Source organism: Bison bison, unplaced genomic scaffold, assembly GCF_000754665.1.
Source record: "Bison bison bison isolate TAMUID 2011002044 unplaced genomic scaffold, Bison_UMD1.0 scf7180017864456, whole genome shotgun sequence".
Classification (NCBI taxonomy): domain Eukaryota; kingdom Metazoa; phylum Chordata; class Mammalia; order Artiodactyla; family Bovidae; genus Bison; species Bison bison.
In genome coordinates this window covers 11,423,581-11,443,044 of record NW_011495018.1, presented here as the reverse complement: position 1 = coordinate 11,443,044, position 19,464 = coordinate 11,423,581, and the positions used below count along the sequence as shown (strand labels likewise).

Sequence of the window (19,464 nt, the reverse complement as noted above, 5' to 3'; positions counted from 1 at the left end):
TGTTATAGAAGCACCTAGTACATTATGAAACAAAAAAGCAAAATGCTTCTTCTTTTTTTTTTTAAAGGCTCTTTAATATTGTTTGACATCCTGTCTAATCAAAAAGATTTGAGCTTATCAAAGTCTCCTGTGCCTTTTGCTGTTGCTAATGGAGTTGTGAAGCAACCACATTTTCAGGAAAAGCAGGTATGGCCCACTAACATCTAGATTTAGAGTTTGAGCCAAAGAGCTTTTCAAAATCTGAACTGATTTTATGTAATAAAACTCCTTGAGGTTTACAAGTATGATGGAACCACAGAGCTCGTTTGAGTTTTTCTCACTTGTCTTCCTTATGGATTATACATTTAAATGTGATAGAATGTTTATGGTTTGTTTGAAAAATGTGAAGTAAATTATTGTAGAAAATGAGGGCATACAAATTTAGTAATTTTAGTAATTTTCTGAATATTCAAACTTGGAATAACAAACTGCCCAGAATTAGGATTTATGTATGGGACAGAATTAAGATTTTTCCATAGATCAGAAGATATTTTATGGGAGTTTTTCTGAACTTTGTAATATTCTCCCAACTTTTTTTTAAAAGATACCCGAAGAGCCAAAGCTGACGTTGGATGAGTCTTGTGACCTTGATGTTGAAAATGAAGAAGTCCTGACTTTGCAAGAAACTCTGGAAGCACTTAGTCTCTCTGAATATGTTAGCACTTTTGAAAAGGAAAAGATTGATATGGAATCTCTGGTACTGATGATAGTTTGATTCATTTTTATCTGAAACTGTTTTTCCTTTGTATGAGATGGAAAATTATTAAGGTTTAACCTAACCTTTTACATCACTGGAGAAGGAAATGGCAACCCACTTCAGTATTCTTGCCTGGAGAATCCCATGGATGGAGGAGCTTGGTGGGCTACAGTCCACGGGTCGCAAAGAATCGGACACGACTGAGCGACTTCACTTTACATCACAGTGAAAGCAGAGACTTAAATGTTTAAAAAATTGAAAAAATCAGGAGAACTTTAAAAAAATAATAATCTGGGAAGACTTTTCTAAGTAAAGCAAAACCCACAAGCCATGAGGAAGAAAAAAAATTGTGTAGTAGGGGATGCCATAAACAATATCTAAAGGCCAATGATAGGTTAAGAAGACAATTTGGAGCACACCTTATAGACAAAGCATTTATTTCCTTCTTATTCAAAGTTGCTACAAATTAACTACATGAAAACCATCAACACAATAGGAAAATAGGCAAAGGATATGAACAGATGTATATGGAAAATAAAATAAGCAACTTCTTATCAAGAAACTCAAGAAAAATATGAATTAAAAGTGCAATGAGATTTTTTTTATCCTGTCAGTTTGGCAAGAATATTAAGAGTTTGATGTTCATACACTGTGTGGCCGGGATAATGGGAAATAGGTACTGATACATACTGGAGTAAGAGCATAAATTGGTACAACCTCTGTGGAGGGCAGTCCACCAATATCTTTGATTATTTTTAAAGAATTTATTTATTTGGCTGCACCAGGTTTAGTTGCAGTATGTGGGATCTTGTTCCCTGACCAGGGATCAAACCCGGGCACCCTGCATTGGGAGCATGGAGTTTCAGCCACTAGGCCACCAGGGAAGTCCTGTCTTTTAAAATACAAAGAATGCATGCACTTACCCCAGCAATTTCACTGCGAAGGGTATTTCCTATGAAAAAATACTCACATGGGAGTACTTCCAAGGATACTCACTGTAGCACTATTTGTGATAGCAGCACCTTAGGAACACCTGTGTCCGCTAGTAGGGCGCCAGTGAAATCATTTATGGTGTATGCACACAGTGGTGAACCCAGCTGTTGAGTGAACGAGGCAGTGCCAGAGGGATTGGTGTGGAATGATCTCTAAGGTTTGTTATGTGAAAAGACCAAAATTCAGACCTGTTTGTGTATAGGTTTGTTGTTCAGTCACTAAGTCATGTCCTACTCTTTGTGATTCCTTGGACTGTAGCGCACCAGGCTTCCCTGTCCTACACTATCTCCCAGAGTTGCTCAAATTCATGTCCATTGAGTTGGTGATGCATAAAAGTCACACACATGGAAAAACACGGGATGCTGTGTATACATAAGAGATCTCTGGACGGAGAGGAAGTTGCCTGCAGTATCTGCTCAGAGGACTGGGTGGTTTGGGTGGGTGGAGGGAGCCGACTTCATTTTACACTTGACATAACTTCTGATACCATACAACCGTGCGTGTATTTTCTGTTAAAAATTAAGAGAATGATTTAGATGTGGAGGCTGAAGAGTTTACCACCTAAATTAGTTCGTAATTAAAAATTACTGAGGGTGGGGGTAAAAAAATTAAATTGACTAGGATATTCAATTACCTTAGATGATATAGTTTCTTTTCATAATTTCCTTTTTTCAATTTCAGTTCATGTATCATTAGATTGACTAATGTGCTTGTCTGTTTTCTTTTAAAGCTTATGTGTACAGTGGATGATCTGAAGGAAATGGGGATACCACTTGGACCCAGAAAGAAGATAGCTAACTTTGTAAAACATAAAGCTGTCAAACTGGTAAGGTTCATTTCTGCTCCTAAAAGAAAACACAGCTTATCTCTGACTGCTGCTGCTAAGTCACCTCAGTCGTGTCTGACTCTGTGTGACCCCAGAGACGTCAGCCCATGAGGCTCCCCCGTCCCTGGGATTCTCCAGGCAAGAACACTGGAGTGGGTTGCCATTTCTTTCTCCAATGCAGGAAAGTGAAAAGTGAGAGTGAAGTTGCTCAGTTGTGTCCGACTCTTAGCGACCCCATGGACTGCAGCCCACCAGGCTTCTTCGTCCATGGGATTTTCCAGGCAAGAGTACTGGAGTGGGTTGCCATTGCCTTCTCCATATCTCTGACTAGCTTGTTTATATTTTGGAAATTTTTTGTTCACACCATTATGGTTAGGCCAGTTACTGTGCTCCCTGCTCAAGGGAACAGTAATGAAGTTGATGGAAGCCCATACGTGGGAGTCAGCCAGAACTGGGTTTAAATTCTAATTAAATTCCAATTCATGGTTTTCCTGGGGCTGATCAAAGTTCAGGTTAAAAGGACTTTAAGTTTTTAAATTGGTATTTGCATATTCCCAGTGCGACACTGGATAAGTCCTAGACAAATAGATGAGCTGGTGACCCTAATTTCCAGTTCAACTACTCATTAACTATATATTCATGAGCAATTTGCTTAACTTTTCTGGTCCTTGGTTTCCTTCATTTCTACAGTGGGATTGATAATGCCTTCCTTACAGGATTGCAGAGTGGATGAAGCCATGCATGTATAGCTAATCACCCAATAAATATTAGCTCATTTTCTGTCTTTATAATCCTTCTCACCCTCTAAAGGATAAAAAGAACACACACATACATCTCATTAAATAATAACCAAAAAGCAAAAATTGTCAGCAATCCAAAACACAGCAATAACAGCAACAACTAAAAAGCATTTAAGAAGAAGTAAAACAATTGGGAATAAATCACTTGTTTTATTTAATTTTCATTAAGTTAACTATACAGAGATTTTCTGTAAACTTAGAAAAAGTTGGTAGCATTTAGAGTAGGTATTTTGTTTTTATTGTATATTAATTAACATGATCTTCATTGACCCTTCCATCATTTAAACTTCTGTGGTTCTTTACTTTGGAAGGACTTAACATGCCCCTTTATGTGTAATACGGTTATAAAGTCATAGGACAGAGTTGTTGTGATTAGCTAAGCAGTTGAGTTGTTCAGCATTTTCCGAGTGTATCTTTTGGATCAGGCACGTGCTGGATCCTTGGGACCTGGAGATGAACTGTGCGGTCTGTGGTCTAGCTAGAGGGGAGATTTGACCACAGAGAAAGTATTGGTCCCCTGACAGCGCTGTCTCTGCTGTCAGAGCCAGGTGAGGCCTGGCCATGGGAGAAGGGACGGGCTGGTGAGGGAATACTTCCCCCAGCTGTTGGTGAATGAACTTGAAGGAGGGGTGGGGTCAGGGGAAATGGCTTTCCAGGAGGGGGCAAGTATTTTTCTGCGGTGGAAACAACAAGGGGACTGAGAATAGGGTAGGGGAGAGTCCCAAAGGCCCGAACGGCAGAAGTGGCAGCTGGTCCTCAAATGTATTCTCATGCCCGGGAAGGGCATGGTGCTTTTTAAACTAACACCATGAAATGCTGACTTGCTTATTAATTTTTGTCACAAATTATGATTTAGCACCAAATCATTTATTTAGTCTAAATTTTAATTTTTTACTTCAAAAATGTTAAAATTTAAAGCTATGTGCTCTAAGCCACATTATCAGGGTCTTCTGCATTGCAGGCAGATTCTTTACCAACTGAGCTATAAGGGAAGTCCCTATAAAATTTCAACCATGAGCAAATGTGCTTATAATAAATAGTAAATGAGTTTTTAGACATTGATTCCTTCCTGGTTTTTCCATTAATATTTGCTGTCTTTTGCTATTGGTTAGGGCCTACTGGCTGATATGCAGTACTAAAGGAAGAAAAAGTTGGAGCAAATCTTAAAGTTGAGACAATTCCATTATCAACCTGAATTTTATGTTAATATGTGTGTGTGTGTGTGAGAGAGAGAGAGAGCGAGAACTGGGCTACATTTTAGCAGCAGTGTAAAGCCACTGGGTCAGTTCTAAGGGACACGATGTGAGAGCCACTGCTGTGGGTCAGTGGAGCAGTCAGGGCACTTCCATGACTGGGCTGGTGTTTTAGAGTTCACTTGGTTACAATGTGGGCATGGAGTTAGAAGGGGGTGAAGCTAGAGGCTGTTGGGAATCTCAGCATTGTCACTGTGATTATGCAGTGACTCAGAAATGGTTGGGGTGTAGTAGAAAATGGAAAAGAAGGTGCAACTCAAAACACATGTTAGGCACAGGATAGTGTTTGTGATGGTTGGTTGAAGGTGATGAAGACTGAGTAGAGAGGCAGCATCTCTGGTGAGCACAGTGGTCACACCAAAACCAGGACACCACAGGTGTGTCCACGCTGGACACCAGCCTGTGTTCTCCACGTGTAAGCACGTGCGTCTGCATGTGCACGTCAGTGAAGCACAGGCCTGTAGAAACAGAGAAACAAAAAATGAGAAAGAAGCTAGATTTCCAGGCCCTGCATCTGCCCTTGGTTTCATAGTTCAAGAAAAGGAAGAAAAGTCTTCTGTTTATAGTTCTTGAAAAGTCTCTAGAAGGAGTTTGGTTTGGCTCCTGTAGTAGCTTGGCTGTATCAGTTATGGCACTTATAAGAATGTTTTGAAAGGGTAAAAACCTATAAAGTCATCTTATTTTTTAAATTCAAAAATAATTGCCTCTGAATGAACTGTGACACTTTCTCAGCCGTGTTACCATTGATCGCTCTGTTTTTCATCATTAACAAGGTGCTGCTGGATCAATAATGAGATAAAATGGTGCATCCTATTGATTTACTGTAACTGAAAAGTTAGCCCATTATTTTTAATAAGGAGATCAGGTATTTGTGACCTGAACTTTTCTTTCCCCTTTGTAAACCATCTTAATCATTTTCCTTTGAAAAGAAATAATTCTTAGTGCTGGGAATGTTGGCTCACTTTGTTTTCCAGTTACTGCCTCTGTCTAAGAGGGAAACAAAACAACAGTTTGCAGTAGGACGGTTTAGGATCTATTTAGACCGTTCTCTTAGCAATTTAGATTGTTAAGTTGTGTGACTGTAATGGGAGGTACCTCGAAGTAAGAAAGCAAATTTAAACTGAAGAACGTTGGTCACATTCTTCAGTTTGTGTTTTGGGTTTAATCCTGTGGTGTCTCCAAAGGGCAGAGATAACAAGGCCAACCCAGACCTTCATGGTGGGATCAGTTCCCAAATGGCTGGTGGAGAGCTTTCTTTTTGCTATATCATCTTTTGAATTAACCAGTTGGACTGGTTTCCAGGTTTCCTAGTATTTGAAATTCACTGATGGACAAGAGCAGTTAGACCAGCTGTTGGGTTTAGGCACTGTCAATAATGTTCAAACAGAGACTTAGCCAGGCATTCACAGCTTGGGGAGTGAGGACCACTGAGACCTGTGCCCATGGGAAGTCAGCAAATCCACCGTGACGGTCGTTCACATTTCCCTGACATTGTTGCCGCTGTACTGGGGCGCAATCACAAACCAACATGGGCGGATTTTGTCTCATTACTATAGTGATACAGCTGTTCTGTTGATGCTCCCAGAGATTTTCTTTACTGACTTATTTATGAAACGCATAGATCTTGAGCGTTCTGTTCAATAAACTTTGACAATTTTTGCACCTGTGTAATCACCAGCCAAAACCAGAAATAGAACATTTTGTCACTCAGTTCTCTCATGCTTCTTTCTAATCAGCTCCTCCTGCCACACAGCTCCTCTTCTGAATCTGATCACTATCCAATAGTTTTGCCTGTTCTAGAGGTTTATATAAATGGAACCAACACTGAAAATTCTTTTGTATCTTTCTTCTTTTACTCAAAATAGTGTTTTTAAGATCCGTGCAGTTGTAGTTTTATTTGCAGTTTACTTCTTTTTATTTCTGAGTAGTTATCCCACTGTATGAACGTACCACAATGTGTTCTTTACAGAATGCTTTTGAGGAAAACTTGGTGGCTTCATATAGACGTAAGAATGTAAACATGTTGAAGGAATAAATTTCTTAAGTTTACACCTCTTTATGCTATGCTATGCTATGCTAAGTCACTTCAGTCGTGTCCGACTCTGTGCGACCCCATAGACGGCAGCCCACCAGGCTCCCCCGTCCCTGGGATTCTCCAGGCAAGAACACTGGAGTGGGTTGCCATTTCCTTCTCCAATGCAGGAAAGTGAAAAGTGAAAGTGAAGTCGCTCAGTCGTGTCCGACTCTTCGAGACCCCATGGACTGCAGCCTACCAGGCTCCTCCGTCCATGGGATTTTCCAGGCAAGAGTACTGGAGTGGGGTGCCATTGCCTTCTCTGACACCTCTTTATAGGAAGTATATATTTTACAGTTACATAAGTACTTCTAAAATTATCTGGCTAAAGTTGAGATCATAAAGGAAGAAGTTGGTATTTTAAAAAAAAAACTTCTATTAAAATTTTAAATTACATAAAAAGTGTAGGGCACAGAGTATAATAATAGCTAATATTTAGATTTAATTGTAGCTGTTTCGCCACATTTTTCTTTGTTCTTAATTTTCTTTTTCTTAAGAATTTTAAAGTAGCTTATAGACATCATGGCATTTTTTTCCTTGACTATTTAGTATGTGTCTCTAAAAGGACATTTCTCTAATTGACTACAATGCTTTCATTCTTAGGCCTAAGAAATTACTAATCATTCCTTAATATTGATATGGGTATTTCATAGTGATAGCTGATAACTTTTCCCCCTTAGTTATGTTATGAAATTTTGGTATTTCACAGGAAGAGAAAAAAGCAGCATCGGAAAAGAAGGCAGCGGTGGCCACTTCAGCAAAAGGACAGGAGGAAAGTGCTCAGAAAGCTAAAGACATGGCTTCTCCTCCCTCAGACTCGAACGAGTCCAAGAGGAGACTCCCGCTTGGAGCGTCCGTCTCTTCTGTGCGTGTTGATTATGAGGCCTTTGAAGTTGGCACCGGACAGGCAAGTCAACACACTGACTCAGGCTGTGTGGTTTATGTTGGAATCACTTACCTGGGTTATTTGGGCGACTTTAAATTCTTTAAATATTTATTCAACAATTTTTTCAGGGGAGGATGGAGAAAACTGATTTTCTCTTAATAAAAACAGTATGCTTTCATAATGTTAGAAATAAAGGATTGAATGTGTACTGAACATATCACCTCGCCTTTGAAATAGTCTCTATTTAAATCTTTTCACCTCTCGGTTTTATAGCGTTCAGTGTCTCAGCCACTAGAAATAGAAGTGGTGATAGAAAATTATTTTCAGAGTATGCTTAAGCTTTTTTATTACTCACAGTTCTTCCCTGAGGGAAATAGTTTCTGTAAAAACCTACCAAGTAGTTGATAATGCTGCATTTAATGATAAACTTGTTTCACGGTGGCTTAAAAGTATTAAAATCTTTTTAGAGAAGGTTACTTTCAATTTATTTATAGTTGTATGGTTCTAATCTCTTAAGTGAGTTCATGACTGATTTAAAGAAGGCAGAAAATATTGCTGGATGTTTGATACAACCTATTCAAGCTTTTAAGCCTAATTCATTCATAAAATTTGCATTTAAAAGGATTTTTATTTATTTCTTTAACTTACTTATTGGCTTGCCTACTCCAGAGTGAACGAGCTTGGTAGTTACAACTGGCAGGCTCAGTTGCCCCACGGCATGTGGGATCTTAGTTCCCTGATCAGGGATCAAACCTGCGTTCCCCACATTGCAAGGCTTGCAAGGTGGATCCTTAACCACTGGATCACCAGTGAAGTGAAAGTTGTTCAGGCGTGTCTGACCTCTTGCGGCCCCATGGACTGTTGCCTGCCAGGCTCCTCTGTCTATGGAATTCTCCAGGCCAGAGTCCTAGAGTGGGTAGCTGTTCCCTTCTCCAGGGGATCTTCCCAACCCAGGTCTCCCACATTATAGGTGGGTTCTTTACCATCTGAGCCACCAGGAAAGTCCCCAAAAATGTCTTCTTAAAACATGAGCAAACTTTAACAGACTCTAGGCAATAAGAAAGGGCAGATACTTTCTTAGCTGCATGTAAAGGCTGAAGAGGAGGTTTGTGGAAACAGGGCTTCCCCATCACCAGGACAGTCTCACTGCCTGCTTCTCCTTGGAAGTGTTGGCATCTGTGAACATGGAATTGTGGGTGTTGGTGGTCTGTACTCCCCTCTTCATAGCTTCATCACCACAGAGGTAAAGGAATCTACCTAATAGGTCCAGTTAAGAAACTTTAAAGGAAGGATTTTATTTGACCTGACTTGAGTCTTAAGTCCATTCTGGACCAATTCTTATTGCCTGGGGAGTGGGGCATGGTTTGATTGACCCAGTCCAGGTCCCATGCCATCTCCTTTGTTACCCAGAGGGTTGTTGTGGTAATCCACAGTGTGCATCATTCATGCCAGAAGGCCAAAAAGTACTGATTAAGGAAAAGATAAGGGGAAAAAAAAAATCTCATAATCTCCTTAACCATGACTAATTACCATAAGCAGTTTGAACAAGGCCTTCTGGACTCTTGAGCATATATTTACATATCTATTTTAATAAAAATGGAAAATACTAGAACATTATACAGGTCTCCCTTGACTTATGATGGGGTTACGTCCTGATTAACCCATTATAACCTGAAAATACCCAAAGTCAAAAATGGATTTAATACACCTAACCTGCCCAGCATCAGAACATTAAATATTAAATATGCTCAGAACACTTAACATTAGCCTACAGTTGGGCAGAATTATCCAACACAAAGCCCATTTTTTAAATAGGCTGCCATAACAAACTATCACAAGCTGGGTGGTCTTAATCACCATAAATTTACTGTCTCACAGTTCTGGAGGCTGGAAGTCCATGACTCAGGTGTCAGCAGGGCCTTGCTCCCCGATGAAGCCCTGTAGGGGCACCCTTCCCTGCCTCTTTCCCTTCTGATGGTTTGCCAGCACTGGTTAGCGTCCTTTGGTATAAGTGTGCTTCAGCCCCCCACCCCATTCTTCCATTTTCACGTGGTCACCTCCCTTTGTGTTCACGTCACTTCCCTGTCTCTGTGTCCAGGTTTCTCCTTTTTATAATGACACCAGTCACTGGATTTAGGGCCCACATTAATGCTGTAATGATTCTGTTTGCAAAGAAAGCCTGAGGTACTGGTACAGTTCTCTTTGGGGGGAACACATTCAATCCATAATATTGGACCTGTAGGCAGTTTTTCACTCTATTAAGCAGTCCAGTGATAAACAGTTTTAAACTAATTTTCTGTGAACATTTTTTATTCTTTCTTGCAGTTATATAACTGGAAATATTTATAGCTGGGCCAAAAGCCGTGAACACAAGAATGTTAATAGTTATTGCTACTTGCCCCTGGAAAGTTTGTACTCCCACTGGCAGCTTATAAGACTGCCTCTCTCTCCTCTCCCTTGCTAGTACTATCATTCTTGTTTAAAAATGTCATATTCTAAAAAAAAAAAAAAAAAAGTCCTTACTTTTATAACTTCTTCTAAAGAAATAATTTTTTCACATGCAAACAGGAGTTTTTAATTTTTTTTTTTTTTAGTATTTTATTTATACCTGTGCTAACTGTATCTCACTGTATTTCTTTGAGCACTAGAGAAGTTAGATGTTTTGTCATCTGTTTTTTATGCTTTTTTTCAATGATGTACTAGTGTTCTATTTTTCTATTGGGTTGCTTTTCTCTTTACTGGTACTGAAGAATTCTTTATATATTAGGGATGTTGGCCCCTTCATGTAAATATTTTTTCCAATTTATAATTTTTTTAACCTTATTTTTTTTTCTGGAACTGAGGGAAAATGCATAATCTTGAGAGCACCTCCTTTGTGGTCCCCATCAGTAGCATAAACTATTGAATTTGCAAATTAGGAGCAAACCAAGGGATGTGAAGTCTAGACTTTGTTAGAAGGGCAGCCTAGTTAGTAGAAAGAGCTTTGCATTTGGAGTTAGACGTCATTCTGCCACTCACCATGTGCTCCTGGTAAGTGTCGTCACCTACTTGGGCTTCACTGTCTTCGTTTGATACGTGGGCATGAAGGTCCCTGCCATGCCCTCTGCTCTCAGTGGACCTCTGTCATGCCCTTGATTATGCCATTCCTTGTTCTTCATTCTCAGGATACTGAATTGATGGAGACAGAATTTCTGTCACTGAGCAGCAAACGAAAGAGCTTTGTAAAGTACAGAGAGCTGTCCGAATGTGGGTGCTTTCTCTTATGCTAACAGTTCTCTGTGAGCTGAAAGGCTACATGTGAGCTTCCCCCACACAGGAGCTCTTTGGGGATAAATCATCTTTTAATGGAGAGAAACATGCCGAATGAATGAGGATGGTAGTTGTAATAGAAGTCATAGTCATTGGATGCTTAAAATATGCTAAGCACCTTATGTGGATTTGATTATTAAGTGTGGTTTTTCAACCACATTATGAGTTTGGCATTGTTATGATTCCCATTTTATAGATGAGGAAACTGAGGTGGAGGCAAGAGAGATTGAGAAACTTGCCTGAAGACACAGAGTGAGGAGTGGAGTCAGGGCTCAAACCCAGGTAGTTTGATTCTAGAGTCTGCAGCTTTGACCACATTTATAACTAACATAGGGATGATACTTCTGTACACTGTATATTTTATGCTTTATACAATAAGTGAAAGTCTAGTTAGAGGATGTAATTGTGGATAAAGATTTCAGAGGGAAATTTTTTGGTCCTTTTGTGCTAGTAGCAGCTGTCCATTACAGTGATCATTAGCATCGTAAGCCACACCTTGCAGAGCATCATCTGTATTGGGGTGCTTTTAATTAAGTGAAGTTTTAGTTGAACCTTTGATATTTGTCTTTCATGACATTGAAATGACTGTCTTTCATTGTTTTCTGATTCTTCCTAGGTTTCTGTTGTTTACAGCTCCTTAGACTTTGAACCAGAGATTTTCTTTGCCTTGGGATCTCCAATTGGTATGTTTCTCACTATTCGAGGAGTGGATAGGATAGATGAAAACTACAGGCTTCCTACCTGCAAAGGATTCTTCAATATTTATCACCCAGTGAGTAACCTGCATTTACTTCGGCTTTGAAGAAGACAAAGCACTAGTCCTCTTTATCCTGATAGAGTCTCAGATTCTTATTTCTTGGGAATTAAAACTGATTTTGATTTTGTACAACTCAGCCCTCTGACCTAAACAATACAGTCTGATAGTTTGCAATAAACTTTTCTACCAGAAAGCCTTTGTTCAGGGAAATGATTCTTTTGTTTGCAAAGTAATTTTCTCCACAAACTGAAAAGTCGTCTTATAAAATTACCAGTATTTGAATAAGGTGTGAAAAAAAAAAAAAATCTCTGGTTTGCCAGTTATCTGTTTTCTCACTTAACTAAGATACGTAACTCAAAACAGCTTTTCATAAATTTCTAATTCTTCGGTTTATAGCTTGATCCAGTGGCGTATCGATTAGAACCTATGATTGTACCAGATTTGGACCTGAAGGCAGTTCTCATTCCACATCACAAAGGCAGAAAAAGACTGCATTTAGGTAAAGAGAAAATGCTATAAAAACTCATTTCCTTCCTGTCATTTTGTGACCTGTCATTTAATGATTTGGGTTCTTCCTGTCATTTGCATTTTAACACTAAGCTCTTATTTAAGTGCCTACTATGTTCAGAACCTGTTTACTAAATATTTGGAGGAGCTATAAAGTTACAAAAGAGTTTCTTCTCCTTGATGATTTCTTGATAATATTTGATATTTGTTGATACAATTGATATAATTGTTGATATAATGAGGAATGGGGGAAGTTGGTGATAAAGTGAGATGCATACATTTTGATAAAACTTGGTAAAAGTTTTTGGAATTGGGAAGCAGAGTTAATTTTGAACTAAAGACCAAACCATCAAGAAATAAATTTGATGCTCAGTCAAGTGAGCTGTTTTTTCTTTGGTAACTATAAACAAACTTTTTCTTTTAAATAAATTTTATTGAACAAAATGGATTGATAATATTCCAAGTAGGGTTTAGGTTTCTTTTATGTCTATTAATGGTGTATATTACTTCTTATTCATAGGTTTAAAAGAAGGAAAAGTAATCATGCCCTCTTAAAATTTTTTTTTTCTTTAAGCTTGCATCATGCTTTTCAAACATAACTTTTGAAGTTAAAATGAGAAATTTGATACTTTGATATTCTTAAGATTTTGAATTAAAATGTGATTTATTAGACAAAAGTAGAGAAAGTAAAGGGGCAGTAGTTTCTTCGTTTTTAAATTAGGAGTTTAAATTGTGATTATATCAGAATCTCAAATTCTCAAAACCATTCACCAATACATATTAGAAAAACAGTCATCTTTTTAGTCTTGTGGGCCCATTTTTTGACTTATAAAAAAAGGCCCTTAAATGTGCTTATACATTTTTATGGTATTTGAATTACGTCTTTTTTTTTTTTTTTGGAGAGAGAAAATATATAGGTTTAGGCTGGATCAAGTTTAGTCATTAAGAAAATGGTAGAGTAAGACTCCACAGAACATTTTAACATGTTGAGCGTTCTTGGCTGAGAAACTCCCATGTATTTATTTGACATTTAAGAGACGAGTAAGAGGTCTTATCCAGTCTGAGGATAGTGTAACTTGTGTTTTAATTTTTGTGGTGCAGAATTTTACCCAGTAACTAATACCTTGTTATGTCGTCTTAATCTCTTTAGAGTTGAAAGAAAGTCTGTCTCGTATGGGATCTGATTTGAAGCAGGGTTTCATTAGCTCTCTGAAAAGTGCTTGGCAGACATTAAACGAATTTGCCCGTGCTCATACCTCTTCAACTCAGTTGCAAGAAGAATTGGAGAAGGTAGCCAATCAGATCAAAGAAGAAGAAGAAAAGCAAGTAGTTGAAGGTAAATTTAACATTTAAGGCATTTTCCAGTGCAAAAATTATTTGTGAACAAAGCACACATGAATTATTTGATGCTGTTTTTCCATTATAGTCCTTTTTGTTGAAATGTAGAGGCTCTTCCTATAAAGGAAAAACTGTTTGTACAAACTGTACTTCAAAACGCATGGCATCCTTTCTTTTTAAACTAGGTTTTGGGCTGATAGTTGCAGGTTTTACTCTACTGCTGTTTAGTTGCAACCCCATGGACTGTAGCCCATCAGGCTCCTGTCCACAGGATTCTCCAGGCAAGAATACTAGGGTGGGTTGCCATTTCCTGATCCAGGGATTGAGCCTGCTTCTCCTGCGTCTCCTACACTGGCATGAAGATTCTTTACCACTGAGCCACCTGGGAAGCCCAGGTTTTACTGTACAGGCTTTAAATTTTGTTGAGATTCATAAGGCCAGAATGGAATGTTGGAGTTGAGAACTAAGTTGGTATTCAGGCATCTGAACGGCCCCCTGTGAGGAAAGCTCTTCTGTGTCTGACTGTGTCACTGTAGACTATACGTGCAATGTCAAGTCGTTGTGCCGTGATGTTTTTGATTCTTTCAGGTTCTAATTCTATTTCCTTTCTCTCTGCAATGCTCTCTTACCCCTTTTCTTCAAAACTCCTGTCAGCTGGTTGGCTCTCTCTCCTCTCTCCCGGGCAGCCAGCCCCTCTCCCCCGGGCTCTTTGGAGGAATGGGAAGTGAGCCTGGTAGCTCCCCAGGCTGCTGCGTTTGTCAAGCAATTTTCTCTTGAGCCCAGAAAGTCAGCTAAAGTCAAAGGATAATGATTAAGTGATTGACTTTGATATTGAAATGGTTTGAATTCTAGCAGAAAAGATTGTTGAAAGTCCAGATTTTTCCAAGGATGAGGACTACTTAGGAAAGGTTGGAATGTTGAATGGAGGCCGTCGAATTGACTACGTTCTTCAAGAAAAGCCAATAGAGAGTTTTAATGAATATCTTTTCGCTCTTCAGAGTCACTTATGCTATTGGTAAGTATTTTCACCTTTGAAAGTGTTCATGTGGCCTTTAGGTGCCAGTACATACTGCAGTTCCGTGAGATTCTTGCTGAATTAGCATTTGTTACGGAGTATTAATTTGAACGCCCATATATTCAAAATCAATCTTTTCCCCCGTTAGCTTAGTTATCCACAAGATGGCAGCGTGTCACCTGCGTTTGACCAAAGGCCTTGGTACTTGCACATATTGTTGGGATGCCTTTCAGATCGGGAATGGTGGGGACTTTGAGCGCCATCCTTTCATATATCCGGTGTCACCAGGGAGAATGGCAGCACAGCTGTTTTGTTGCTGATCAGTCTTTATCCATTTTTTAAGGACAGCTCTGAGATTACACAACTTTGTTTTCATTTGCCCTCCTTAGGTAGAGATGAATAGAACCAAAGCTGCCTTTCCACCTTTATGCATAGAGGTTAATTTCTCATTATCTCTTAAGTAAATGTGCTTTTCTTTTTAATAGGGAATCAGAAGATACTGCTCTGTTATTACTTAAAGAAATTTATCGAACAATGAACATTAGTCCAGAACAGCCCCAGCATTGATTGGACTTCAGCTTAACTGTGTGAGTTTATTTTGTGTATAAATTCTGAAGGCTTCATTCTGAGGCTTGTTTTTTTTTTGGGTGCACCCTGCAGCGTGTAGGATCTTAGTTTCTTGACCATGGATCAAACCTGGGCCCCCTTTGTTGGGAGCAGAGTCTTAACTCCTGGACTACCAGGGGAGTCCCATGTCTTTCTCTTCCTCTGTTAGTCACCTGGCAAAAACCTTAATCCTAGGAGACCAAGTTGTCTCTTACTCTGAACCTCACCCGAGTTGCAGCACATGGCCAGAGAAAAGTCAGGCAATTGTGTTAACCATACTCGCTTCAAATCTATGACCAAAACATCCAGTGGGCAGTAAAGCCTGCAGTATGGTTCTGCCACACTTGTGCTGGTAAATTCCCTTCCCCACACCCTGAGGTGACTGTTATTTTGCTCCTCTCTCTCCTCACGTTTCCCACAGCCCTTGACCATGACCCTACTCTCACACACTTTGGAGAGAAGCCAGAGAACCCCGCTCTGACCACCGCCAACTTTACCCACTCTTCTCACCTTTGTATCTTTGTGATTTTCCCGCATCCACCCACCCATCCATTCATCCACCCACCCACCCACCCACCCAGCATCTATCCATCATTTGCTGCGCACCTTACTTACCTGCTAAGTGCCTAGGCCCTGAGGGTCACAGCAATGGACTACACAGTGTCTGCCCTCAAGGATCTTCTTTCCTGTAGGGGAGGACAGACAATAAACAAACAATGGAAGTGAGTCAGATGGTTAAAAATAGAGCAGCAGGATAAGGGGGAGAGGGGAATACCTTTGAGATGGGAACAAGTTGCTGTTGTATATAAAATGGCAGGGGACATCCTAAATGATAGAATGTCATTGGAGCAACTGAGCCAGCTGGATATCTGGGGAAAGAAGATCATCTCAGACAGACAGAATATATATCAGAACAAAAGAGCTGCCTCATCCTTTTTAGTGATTGTGTCGTATTTCATTGACTGTTACACCACAATTTGTTTTAACCATTCCTTACTGTTGGGCATATAGGTTTACTAGTATGAACGGTGCTTCAGAGATACATTATATTTAATAGTTGTATTTCATTCATAGTTCTTTTTATTAAAATCCTTAATTTATCTACCACTGTGGCACGTTTAGGTGATTTTCCAGTTTTTCTCTATTATAAAAAATTCTTAACATGTAGTTGTACGTACTTTTTGTGCATCTCTGTTTGCTTGGCCTAAATTCCTAGAAGAAGCATTGTTAAATCTAAGAGTTGTCACATTTTAAAAAGATTTTTGATCTGTATTTATTGGGAAGTTATATTTCAGAAGGGTTGCAGAAGTTTCATAGCTACTGTCAATATAAGTGCTAGTGTTTATCTACCCTTGTCCATATTGGTTATTACTATTTTTTAAAGCTAATTTGATAGCTAGAAATTGTTATGCATACATACTAAGTCACTTCATTCATGTCCAACTCTGCAGTCCTATGGACTGTGGCCCTCCAGTCTCCTCTGTTCATGGTATTCTCCAGGCAAAAATACTGGAGTGGGGTGCCATGCCTTCCTCCAGGAGATCTTCCCCACCCACGGGTCTTCTGTCTCCTTCATTGGCAGGCAGGCTCTTTACTACTAGCGCCACCTGGGAAGCCCAGAGGTTGTTAGATCATTGTTTCATTTTGCGTTTCTGTTACTAGTGAAATTAAGTATGTTTAAGTGTTTTTAACTGGCTATTTCTTCTTTTGTCAATTGCCTGTTTTTGACCTTTATGCTTTTTTCTGGAGGTGGGGGGTATGATATTTTTGCTTCTTATTGATTTATAGTTTTGATAGTCAAATTAACGTTTTGTCATTACAGTTTTTTTTTGAGTTTGGCATTTGCCTTCTAATAAATAAATACCCCCTTTTATTTTTTGGGGGTAGGATCAGGGAGCATGTTTTAAAAATGTGCAGTCTTTTAATATTATTTAGATAATTACATTTTTTTTTTTTTTAGTTTTTATATGGTTTTGTTTTTTCACCTGACTTTATAGTTTTGAAGGATATGGTATAGAGAAGAATTTAAATTTTTTCTTAAATATTTCATCTTTTGCCTGTGCCATATATTGAATAATGTACCTTTTTGTTGTTGGTTTGATGATTTTATCATGTGCTGTTGACTTTTTTTTATTCATACACCCAGTATTTGTTTTCTAGGTTTTCTGACATCTTTTCTATTGACTTATTTGTCTGTCTGCCATATTTTACTGATTTCAAGTTACATATTTTTTGCATTTCAGCATCTTCACATTTGGAATGCATCTTAAAAAGCAGCTGTTGCCTTAATGAAAGTTGAGTTGTCCCTGAGAGGGTTTGAGTTTTCTTCTACCAGTCACTGGGGGGCACTGTTCGTCTGAGTCTGATGAAACTAACTTCTCTGCTTCAGATTTTCTTGGCCTGTGCTGATAGTGTGCACTCAGGTCATAAAATCTGCAGGCTGGTGGGGGTGGAGGCACCAGGTCAATATCAAGGAATTTCCCCTCCTTCCTGTTGTCAGAGAAGTGGTCTTCAGCGTCTTTGCTTTCTTTCTGGAGGACGCATTATTATTTTTATTATTATATTTTTACCCCTCACTGAGGCTGTTTGGGATTTGATATCCCCACTTTTTGTGAGGGGCTCTGTGCCTTTTAGACTCCCCACCCCAGGCATCTTTTTTTTGCATGATGCATAAAACAGTGTTGCATATTATAATTGATGCTGTCTTAGATTTAGTGAAAGTTTTTTTTTTTTTTTTCTAATTTTATTTTATTTTTAAACTTTACATAATTGTATTAGTTTTGCCAAATATCAAAATGAATCCGCCACAGGTATACATGTGTTCCCCATCCTGAACCCTCCCCCCTCCTCCCTCCCCATACCATCCCTCTGGGTCGTCCCAGTGCACTAGCCCCAAGCATCCAGTATCGTGCATCAAACCTGGACTGGCAACTCGTTTCTTACATGATATTTTACATGTTTCAATGCCATTCTCCCAAATCTTCCCACCCTCCCCCTCTCCCACAGAGTCCATAAGACTGTTCTATACATCAGTGTCTCTTTTGCTGTCTCGTATACCGGGTTATTGTTACCATCTTTCTAAATTCCATATATATGCGTTAGTATACTGTATTTATGTTTTTCCTTCTGGCTTACTTCACTCTGTATAATAGGCTGAAAGTTTTTAATATCTGGTAGTCCAATTTCTTAGGATACCATAGTCTTGGCTATTATTCCAAATGAATTTTGAAATGATTTAAATTCCCCTGACATTCTTTCTGCACAAAACAAAGCAGAACAAACAAAATCCGAACCATAGCAGTTCTAGGACTGTGACATCATCACCTGGTATGAAAAATTAAGACCCTTTCAGCTTGCACATGATTTGTTCACTGTAATTGTTTTATTTCTTCTTATACATGGTTGTAAAACTTAGGCAAGAGCTTAGTTCCTAACAGTATACTGACACTATAAAATAATTTGAAATCGTAACAGTCCCTCTATACATGGTTCATTCAGGCATCGACAGTTTTGCTGAATTTTTTTTCTGTCCTTTAATTTTAGAATCGCTCTTTAAAAAGCCTCAGATTAACCTGACAGATAATTCACTATGTTTTGTCTTTTATTTTTTGTACTCATTTTGTTTTGAAGATTATTAAGCTAGTTAACCTCACTGAATACTCCCTGATGGCCTTCTGTCCCTCCAGAAGGCCTGTCTGAGGACTTTGTGTTCACGGGCCTTGTTCTTCCAGGCAGTTTGCAGTGTTTGCTTGTCGCTTGACAGTGTGTTCTTTTATTTTAGAAAGGAATGACAGTGAGTTTTTGTGTTACGTCTGTAAGTTTGTAAAGTTGACCGAGGACTCTTTTTTTTCTTTTCAAGACTCTTGTCTTTGCAGAAGCTTGCAGTCTAAATTACAGTGCTGAGAAAATCCTCGGAGGACATTCCCAGTCCGCTCCTGGGATGGCTGACAGAAAAGTGATTCATTGACAGTTCCTGTGCTGTCATTCTCAGATGTAGGGGTTCATTTTAAAGAAAATATGCAGGACAAAAAGACAGTGCAAAAAATCAGTACCACATTTGGACTGTGTAGGTGAGAAAAAGAAATGTTTAAAATGACGCAATTAAAAACTCCTCAGATCAGTTTAATTGTACAGTTGTCAAAGTAATATGTGATATCAATGAAGAATATTTGTTGCATGCAAACGGTTGTTTCTTTTTCCTAAAAAACTACTGTCATTGGTCTATTAAACGTGCATTTTAAAATTAATGTAGTATGTTCTACAGACTTCTCAAGAAACTATAATAATACAGTTTTTTAAAAATTTATGTTCAACTTTTTAAATGTGAATTATAGTTTGGGCTGCTTCAATGCAGGGTTACTTGT

General features: G+C 38.9%; 1 protein-coding gene across 2 annotated transcripts in view; it reads left to right on the top strand.

Moving 5' to 3' along the window:
• The window catches only part of SEC23IP (SEC23 interacting protein), a 38,471-nt gene extending 19,013 nt beyond the window's left edge, over positions 1-19,458 (top strand). Inside the window, exons 10-19 of one of the 2 annotated variants that reach the window (XM_010859247.1) lie at positions 68-186; positions 584-736; positions 2,460-2,555; positions 7,392-7,589; positions 11,494-11,649; positions 12,031-12,133; positions 13,292-13,477; positions 14,335-14,494; positions 14,980-15,081; positions 18,960-19,458. In XM_010859247.1, coding sequence (XP_010857549.1) covers positions 68-186; positions 584-736; positions 2,460-2,555; positions 7,392-7,589; positions 11,494-11,649; positions 12,031-12,133; positions 13,292-13,477; positions 14,335-14,494; positions 14,980-15,061 — 1,253 coding nt within the window. In that variant the 3' untranslated portion in view covers positions 15,062-15,081; positions 18,960-19,458. Of the gene's footprint in view, positions 1-67; positions 187-583; positions 737-2,459; positions 2,556-7,391; positions 7,590-11,493; positions 11,650-12,030; positions 12,134-13,291; positions 13,478-14,331; positions 14,495-14,979; positions 15,082-17,343; positions 17,758-18,959 lie in introns of those variants that run through there. The other variant, XM_010859246.1, reaches the window with a different exon arrangement.
• Positions 19,459-19,464: the final 6 nt, after the last annotated feature.